General features: G+C 36.8%; 2 protein-coding genes across 2 annotated transcripts in view; both read right to left on the bottom strand.

The window, feature by feature from the left end:
* Positions 1-3,359, bottom strand: part of eps8l2 (EPS8 like 2) — a 26,666-nt gene extending 23,307 nt beyond the window's left edge. Inside the window, exon 1 of the mRNA XM_027173228.2 lies at positions 3,153-3,359. The gene's annotated coding sequence lies outside the window, so the exon portion shown is untranslated. The remainder of the gene's footprint in view (positions 1-3,152) is intronic.
* Positions 3,360-5,467: 2,108 nt separating this feature from the next.
* LOC113659957 (transmembrane protein 80-like) overlaps positions 5,468-10,000 on the bottom strand; it is a 5,347-nt gene continuing 814 nt past the window's right edge. Inside the window, exons 2-6 of the mRNA XM_027173060.2 lie at positions 9,732-9,748; positions 9,359-9,452; positions 9,068-9,160; positions 8,733-8,934; positions 5,468-5,584 (exon numbers count right to left, since the gene is read on the bottom strand). Of these exons, the coding sequence (XP_027028861.2) occupies positions 5,572-5,584; positions 8,733-8,934; positions 9,068-9,160; positions 9,359-9,452; positions 9,732-9,748 (419 nt within the window). The 3' untranslated portion in view covers positions 5,468-5,571. The remainder of the gene's footprint in view (positions 5,585-8,732; positions 8,935-9,067; positions 9,161-9,358; positions 9,453-9,731; positions 9,749-10,000) is intronic.

The raw sequence follows: 10,000 nt of genomic DNA, 5'->3' as shown, positions 1-10,000 counted from the left end.
ACTGGTGCAATCATATCAGGAGTGAATAATAATAATAAAAAAAAGGACTGGCATCCTAGGTTACACAACCTGAGTAAAAAAAAACAAAAAACCCTACTGTACTTTCTACTGACTTTATCATGGCCACACAACACTGTGATGGATCGTCTCTATTAAGCTTTCCACAGGTTTACATTTCATATGTTTAATCATAACATGTTTTTAAAGTCACCTTGATGCTGTGACTTTAGTGCTGTACTTCAAACGTCAAGGTAGGATCAGTAGAAGATTTCATACTAGGTGTATTAATGTACAGCTGAGGATCAGGAACATGAACATATGTGGAAACATTAACAAAACTAACAAAAGCAGAACAAAGCAAAGCAGAAAGCTTTCATTTAATTCTCTTTCTAGCACAATGTGCACTCACCTCACTGTTAAACATATCAAGATAAAACGAATGCTACTCAGACTGAAATCATATTTGGAGTCTTTCAAACTTATAGATAAAACTTTCAAAAACAAAAAATTGTCAGCATATTGAAGCTGTTTCATGCCCAGTATTTGTCCATCACTGTATATAATGTCACTAAAATCAACAGATGCTTTTAAACATGAAAAGATCAAAATAAAGAAAAGAACTTGCCAGTGAAAAACATGCATGGAGTTTCAATACCGCATCTATTTCTGACTCTATAGTCACAGTAGCATTGGTAAATACACGGTCATATCATTAATCTTAAAAAGCCGCAGACAAATGTGTCGCCACACCACTTCATGCACTTAAGTTCGATTTGTAAGCCTCGGAAAACAAAGGAACGGGTTGCAATAATGGTCATTTACTCCATGTGCAACGCAAATAAAGATGCCTTTCATAAGCATAACACAGACCAGTTGAAACCACAATGGGCAACCAAAGAGCTTCATGTTGCCCTATCAATCAGTAACGCTGATGACTCTGGAGCGAATGGAGGTTTGCCTTTTTTGATGAAACAAACTGAGAGAACGTATGGCAACAAACCAAGAGGAAGTGCAGGCCATAAATTTGATCTGTTTATCCCTCGGTCCCATCAATTCTATGTAAAACCAAAATCCCCAGGGATAAGGAAACACTTTTATTTTGATAAAGGTCTGACAGATAGAGATCGGGCAACACAACAATACAACAAGCATTTTAGTATGTGGAATTTTACTGTGTAGGTCAATTAATCAGTTTCAAAACCAATAAGAAAGAAAACAAAAGTGAAAACTAAAACTGCCAGCAACTGAAAATGATTAGAATTGAGTGGGATTTATATTTCATGCTAAAATCATACCACAAACCGTGCTAAACATCTGAGAGAAGATCTGTCTAACATTCCAGTTACAGTACTTGCTTCCTGGAAAGTGTGTCCTGCTTAAGCAGTGTTCAGTAATGATGCGCTCAGTGCGGTGTTGAATTTTACACTGACTTTGTTTAGAATACTATCCTCTCATGTGACACGCTCCCCGGTTTTCCAGTTTAGGCCATGTCTTAAATCAGACACTACGTCCACTACATACTTTATCTTGTAGGGTATGAAAGAAATGCTATCTTTTGCACAAAAAAAGACAATTAATCTTAAAAAATCCCCTCAAACCTCTACTGTTAATTGCATCTGAAGCATCATACAGTTCACTGTGATGTACTTCAGCGGTTTGTCCCCATCTGCTATCTAGAAACCATCCTGAAATAATTTACTGCAAACGTTTCAAGTGCAAATGCTGCATTCACACTGGAAAATCAGACAACGTGTAGTCAATTATTAAAATAGCAATATGATTTACTAGAACTGCTGAAAATCGAGGAGTGGAACACTGAATGTTAGAGCACAAAGGTTAACTAGCAGCAAACATTTTAGGGTTGACACTTTTAAATTTAAAATGAAGCTGCTCTGAATTATTTAAGTCATGTACGCTAGGCACAGCAAGTTGTCATGTAGTGCAAAAACACCCTTTTGTTTGAGAAAATACATACACTGAATAATAAGGGACATACAAACACGGCTGACAACAAAGTTCAGGCAATCTGATTGTTAGCATTAATACAACACTCATGTAAAAGCCAACAAAAATAAGGATGGCGTGAAACATAAAAGAAACATACTAACTGACAGAATAATATGTCCCTGTTAGCCCCAGCTCACTTTCTGTGGAAGTTTCTGTTCATGTGACTTCATTTCCTGTATGAGCCAGAGTCACACCGATGTACCATATGAGCAGAACACAGAAAGAAAGTTGTCTTTAATCACTGGTCTGTTACAGGAGGATCTTTATGGCAAAGGCTGTTTTGTAGTCTGTTTTATTAGGATCATCTCATACAGTGTGAATGAGCCCAGCTTCAACCTAACTACATACATGTCCATTTGAGACACTCCTTCATAAATTACAGAGTTTGTAAACACCTTTATTTAAGATGATCACATATGTAAATCGAACGTCTACTATATAATAGTGACTCAGATCATTTTGCTTGTTTTGTCTTTTTCCCCTAAATATCACAGAATTTATTTCTAGAACTAGTTTTAAGGCACCACAAAAGTACACAAATACAAGCATCCCTGCATGTGTACAGTTTATTCCTGCTGTGTATTGTGCTTCATTATGATGATTTACTTCATATATTATTTTAAGTAACAGTTTCCTCTAATACTCCAAGTTCAAACAATGCAGGTTCTATATGACAGGAGACCTTCATATAGACCCTCATCCATATACTGTAGGTGAGTCAAACACAAGGCTCTTCTTGAGCTCTAAGTGACAGTTCAGATGTTTTTTTTGTTTGTTTTGAATGGGAGCACACTGATTAGATCACACGGAAAGAGCAGTAGCATTGTCTACAGCTCCAAAAAGAACAAAACAAAAGAAGAGAGAAAACAACTCGCCTTTGTGCTTTGGTTCTCAATGTTCTCCTGGAAGAGCCGACTCAAAGAGTCGACTCGTTCATGAACGACACATTAGTAGTGTACTCTAAAGTTTCTTGTGTAGGATACAGATAAGAGAAATACCATAATAACTAAATGGCGAGTAAATATTTAAGCATAATAATAATATTTATAGCAATTCCACTCGGTGTATAGTTTAGTTACCGTTTTCATTTAAGACAAACCATCAAAAAATCAAGATTAACAGAAATAATGAATAAACTTATTTACCTGAGGAAAGGGAACAGATCCAGTCCACTGTAGAAACGACCGTTTTTACTGAGTAACAGAGAAAACCGGGTGATTAAGGTACCATTTCAGTAAACAACCCATAAGCTGTGTTGCGCTGATGTGGATCTGAACACGGTATCGCGCGTGCTGAATAGTAGCCAAGGAAACGCAGCACTTGCGCTCACGCGGAAAACAGCGAGTGAGCGCGCGGCGCGCATCAACGACAGGTGCTAGGCTGAGACCTCACGCGTTGGGCGGGGCCACGGGGTTTGATTGACAGGTCAACTGTGCGTCTTTACCCCCAGAAGAAGACGCACCAGAGGGAAACGTGATAATACAGCTATTATAACACGTGTAATGTTGATCATTTGGTGTGTAAAAAGTGCATACCTTTATCCAGAGTGACTTACATTTTTATCTCATTTTATACAACTCAGGGTTAAGAGCCTTGCTCAGGGGCCCAGCAGTGGCAGACTGGTGGACATGGGAATCGAACTCACAACCTTCCGATTGATTGATAGTCCAGCACCTTAATCACTAGGCCACCACATAGTTCTTGATTTCTATGTCAGAGGAGACTGTTTCAGCAGGTGTGTAACTCAGTACGGTCAGGGAGAGGTGGCTTCAAACAACTTAATGAGAAAGGAACAGCCCTGTGGAACAGAGCCTTGGTTTGGATATCGGCTGCCAAGGCTACATCAACCTGAAAGCCTCTGTCCTCCTTTTTTTCAATGGCAGTGAAAAACACTTTGATTTTCATCCTTTTCTCCTTTTAGTTTTAGTTTTAGACACTCTGGCTCTCGCTTTCACCATCACAAACATTCCGATATGCTGTTATATTACATACAAATCATAACATAAAGTATGATTTAGTATTAGTTCACAAGAAACCAAGCACAATAACTATTATAAATATCACTAACAGGCATTATAACTACAGAACCATGACGATTGTCATTATACAGGATGTCCCTAAAGTCATGCTGATAAAAAAGAGTTAATTCCCCCATGTATGGAGACCTCCAGTCCAACCTGCAAAATAAACTTTAAAACTAAGACTAAGATAATTGTACGATCAGATTGGTCACTAAAAATGTAAATCTGAACTATTAACAGCAAACTGCAGCGGACTTCCTCATCTCAGTCTCATGTCCTCATCTTAATCATATGTCCTCATCTCAATCTCATGTCCTCATCTCAGTGTTATGTCTTCATCTCAATCTCATGAACTCATCTCAATCTCATGTCCTCATCTCAATCTCATGTCCTCATCTCAGTGTTATGTCTTCATCTCAATCTCATGAACTCATCTCAATCTCATGTCCTCATCTCAATCTCATGTCCTCATCTCAGTGTTATGTCTTCATCTCAATCTCATGAACTCATCTCAATCTCATGTCCTCATCTCAATCATTTGAACTCATCTCAAACTCAATTCCCTATCTCAAACTCATGTTCTCATCTCAGTCACATGAACTCATCTCAAAATCATGTTCTCATCTCAAACTCATGTCCTCATCTCAAAATCATGTCCTCATCTCAATCACATGAACTCATCTCAATCACATGTCCTCATCTCAAACTCATGTCCTCATCTCAATCTCATGTCCTCATCTCAGTCTCATGTCCTCATCTCAAACTAATGTCCTCATCTCAAACAAACACACACTCCCTCTACTGGACAAATTTAAAATAATTAAATAAGGGCAACATTTTCCCATGGTACAATGTTATTTAAAACATTTCTGTACCAAAATACGGCATAAACATATCACACGTGATTATGAACACTGAACCTTGATATTGTTATTGAGATTAGTATTTTGATCTGCATTTACTAGCCAGTGTGTAGTAACTTCTGAGATATCAGTATCGCATTCAGTCAGCTCTGGGATTACTGACACCCTTGGTACATAAAACACTTCTGAATACAGTGGTTTGTTAGTTCAGTCTCACAATGAGAGTATAGGATCTTTTAATTGAGAGGCTTTTATTATAAGAAAAATATAACATATTAAAAAACCTTATCAAAATATATTTATGAAGAACATCACTTTGTGAGTGAATTGCTTCATCATTTAAAATTGACATCAGTTTGAGAATTGACAGGTTATTAGGTACACACTTCTAGTCACTTTGGTTGAGTTACATTACAGCTGCAAAATCTGATATCTTGCAGCAGTGCCAGATATCCTTATAAATAGGAGGAAATCATTCAATACAAAAATACAAATAACTACACTGATTGTTTTCAATATCTATTAGCTAATTATATATTTTCAATTCTCTTATCCTACTTCAAACCACTGTTTTTGCTGAGACAGAGGAGCTTCACTGGTGCAGTAGGGAGTATGATGTCCATAACTCAGAGGAAGTGCAGCAGAAGACACAGATTTAGACCATCAGCAGACCTTGTGTGTCATGAGTAAACACTGAAAAAAGAAAGAACAAAAAATTTAAAATGGAACAAATCATTCATTCACACAGTCATTCTTGTTTTCAATTCAAGTAAACAAGCAAACATTTGAGTGAAAATTTCAAACTGCTAAAATAATCTATGTATAACAATACACTATTTTACTTCCTTTTTTTAAATATCCAAAAACTAAAAATTCCCATCTTTTCACATTTCATGCTTATTAAAAGTTGCACAATCTATGCTATAAAAATGTAATATTATAACATTAGCCAACTAACACTCACACTGATAGAAGAATAGAATATAAGTCTTTATTTTGTCACATACAGTATACATTACAGCACAGTAAAATTCTTTCTTCGCATATCCCAACTTTGGAGGCTGGGGTCAGAGCACAGGGTCAGACATGATAACAGTGCCCCTGGAGCAGGGAAGGTTAAGGGCCTTGCACAAGGGCCCAACAGTTGCAGCTTGGCAGTGTTGGGGCTTAAACCCCGATCATCTGATCAACAACCCAGAGGGCCAGATACAGCTTCTTGAATCTGAGCATTCTAGCTATTTGTGTTGTTCTATTTGTGTTCTCAATGCCATAGCTGCACACTGTTAGAGGTAAAATGAATAAAGACTTTTACAGCATTTAACTGCTAAATGATATCACTCCAAAATATATTGTTAACAACAAGCCACAAATTGCATGGAGAATTCTGACAGTATAGAAGCTACTCGAAACCAAACGTGAACTCATCCTTAAACAAGGCTTTAATTTCTCTTTGAAAGCAGGTAACATTACAAGAAAAAAAACAAGCTTCATCCACATATTGAGCTTCATCTATTCTAATACTAAACATAACATCACTAGTTAGCACTAACACTAGCTGACTTTGCTAACCTGCAAGTTAATTGCTAGTAAATTAGCTCACATCTGTCGCAGGTAGACAAGAGGAGGATTGTAAGTCTTTATTTGCACCATCGTTAACAAGTTTTCAACAATTTCAAACACCAGCCAGATGTTAAAACATACCATAACAATCAAGGCCATTTGGTTAATCACTAACATTAGATAAACTACTAACAAATTAGCTTAGCTTCTAAGATTCTACACATCTATGAAACACTTCCCAAATGTCATTTCACAAAAGTACTAACATCACTGTTTGAAACAGAAAAATCTTAATTTTATGCTTTGTTACTGATCTCCAGCCAACACCAATCTAACTGAAATTATATGCAGGAGGAGTTCAAGAGGCAACTCCTGCTACTGAGGAGGATCTCAATCCTAACCAGATAGCAGCTATTATCTACTGTATCAATGCCAGATCATGAGATTAGAGATGATGATTTTTACTAGCAAGTATGGACTTTTGTTTGATTTTAACATCCCTCTGTGATGAACAGCTTCATAAATATCTGATAAGATTATTTAAAAAAAAACTTCAAAAATTAGGCTGTGAAACGGCCAAAGAAAAAATATTTGAAAGATATCACGACAGAGAGAATGAAGTGTGAGGAGCAAGCGGCATGAAGACCTGTGTAGAGGTGTGAAGATCTGCAGCGGAATACAACGTCTCAGATAACACTGACAGGTAGAGCAGCAAAATCTGGCTTGGGCAGCAGTGTCATTTAAATTCACATGAATATTTAAGCACAGACAGCTCTTACTGTACGCCTCTTTAGACTTGAGTGTCCTTGACTGATCCAAGATAAGGTAAGTGCAACACGGTGGATTCGAAAAGACAAATACTAGTCCTAATTTAGATTGTTAAAATAAAGGGAGTGAATATTTGTCGGGTTTATATTTGTTTGTTTGTTTGTTTATGGACATCTGAATAATGTTTTTATTCTGTTTCTGTGCAGAGGATGTATTTAAATTCGATCTTTACAAAATACAACAATATCAGAAATACAACAAAATGAGAAATAATGAGAATTTTTAGTATTTAATCTTTTTAAAAGTGCAATTTGCTCTATCCAGGTTTTTGTTCATATTGTTTACTTTCTGCTTAACGTCCACTCCGTCTAGTTCATATTTCAACAGTATACCTGAAAGTATGTAAGTTATAGAATGGCAGGTAGCATATCTATTGATGTCTATTGAATTCTGATATATATATTTTTTTTATTTCTGTAGTTTCACCGTTAATTTATAAAGTTTCAGCAGACAGGTTAATGCTGTAACACAGCCCGGCTGGACGGAAGTGGTTCTGTGGCGTCAAGCACAACACAAAAGCATATTTAATGCGTATAGGGACAAAGAATCAGCCACACCAGCATTATGCTGCAGATAAAGTGTCGACTCATGAATGACTGGTGAATAAATAATTCACACCAAGTCCGAAGCTTAGAAAACAAGCTGATTTCATTCATTCCCTATAAACAATGGGTAAAAAATATCAAGGAATGATGTAATCTGTGTAAAGAGAAATCAAACGATCAAGTAGTGCTGATGTTAGAAAACCTGAGTTCTTCATTAAAACTTCATGTTTTTGACATTTTTTTGTAAAACTGAGAGATGCATCATGACACGACGTGCATTCTACTGTACATCACAAAATAAATTCAAAACATATTTCGGTATTTAAAATAGGTAATTATAGGTATTTGTCTGTATCCAGACTTAACATGACTTTACTGTCAGTCTGTTAAATTTACCCACATGCAGTTTATCCTTCTGGGGTGCATGTATTTTTTTCTTTGTAACATTTTGTCTTTCTCCACAGGAGTCTGTTCAGATGAGGAGCTATCAAGGGTATGAAGCTGTAAAAGCAAGTATTTGACAAAGTCCTCAAGTTTTTAATTACTGTATGTTTAAAAACACAGTGCACATGCATGGTTTGATGCATGTTACTGCAAGTCTCTAAAATAGTACTTGACTGACACACTGAACTACAAATAGCCTCATATTTTATACTGAAAGTAGCATAAAGAGCAAAGCTGGAGTGAACGTCTTGTGTTTAATGTGCTGTATATAATTTAGTCCTTGAGATATGATTAATCTCTGATTAATAGCATCATTTCTAAGCTCCCAACAAATAAAGCATTTGTGGCTTGTATAGGGAAAAAAATATCAATGCTGTTAAATCTCATGTCACTGCATCCTTGTCTCTATGCTCATACTTATATGTCATGTAGAGCGATGTAACATCCGACCCCCGAAGTCTAACCTGGTGAATCGTGCAAGCACTCCGAAGCTGGCTACTACAGAGAGGCCATAGATGCAGAGCAGGATGGCGTTAATGATGACATCAGCTCTTAGCATGTACGACTGCCACACCAGGTAGTACACTGAGAGCAGAACTGTGGCTCCTGTGAGGAGGAGACTTGCACCTACATATCTCTCACTCTCCTGCAGGTTGCCTCTCACTCCTGAGTGAGATAAAGAGATGTAGCTATAAATGAATAATATGAAAAACAAAGTACATCATCCATGCATGAATTAAATAAATAAAGATAAAACCTGTATTATTCAGGTCAAGCAGCTTCGGCAGCTCTATCTTACCCCAATAGACTCTCAAGATCTCAAATGCTGCCATCAGCAGGAGCAAGCACACATCTAGTGCCAAATATTTGTCAGGGTAACTCAACATCTGACCTGCGTCACACAACATCTGTGTTACTTTTGCTCACTTGGAACGTAAGATGAAGATTGAGGAAAGTGCCAGAACCCCTTAATTATCAAACAATCCCCTTAATAAATATTGTTTCATTCTATCATGTACTTGCACACACACACCGAGATTTATTTTGTTCTTCTGCTGCTTGATTACTTTATTCAGGTAGGTGTACTTACTTTTGTAGATGATCATACAGAGGCTGGAAAGGAAGTAGAAGAGGCTGTAGAATGCAGAGAGGTAAAGTAGAAATTGGAGAAGCACAGAGGAAATCTGAGGTCTTTGATTAAGACTAAATAACCTTTATTTTATTAAAATAGCATGTTTAGGAAAGATTAAGAATTCCAGCTGGTTTTAAAGGTCCATGTTACAAATTTTACTTACTAAAAATAACATGTTTATGTAAGTGTCCTGTTAAATAAGTTCCTCTGCATAGCTTTTGTCTCATAATATTAGTGTTACAAGTATTACATTAAAAGCCTTTTGTGTTATGGTTCCAGCCAAACTTACACAAGAACATTGAACTGCAAAGTATACGTTCAAAAAGGATACAACACCGGAGGATCTGTCTATAAGGACAAGAAAACAGAGGCAGAAATAAAAAAACCTATTATAGTTAGTTGTATGTATTACATAATGTGCTTAAGACAAAACTCTAAAACCAGCAAGGAACATTAGTTAAACTTTGTGTGTGTGTGTGTGTGTGTGTGTGTGTGTGTGTGTGTGTGTGTGTGTGTGTGTGTGTGTGTGTGCGTGCGTGTGTGTGTGTGCGTGCGTGTGTGTGTGTAATTTTCATGATTTTGACTGAAATCATGTAATTC

This window comes from Tachysurus fulvidraco, chromosome 10 (genome assembly GCF_022655615.1).
Source record: "Tachysurus fulvidraco isolate hzauxx_2018 chromosome 10, HZAU_PFXX_2.0, whole genome shotgun sequence".
NCBI lineage: Eukaryota > Metazoa > Chordata > Actinopteri > Siluriformes > Bagridae > Tachysurus > Tachysurus fulvidraco.
This window is presented reverse-complemented; position numbering and strand designations above follow the sequence as displayed.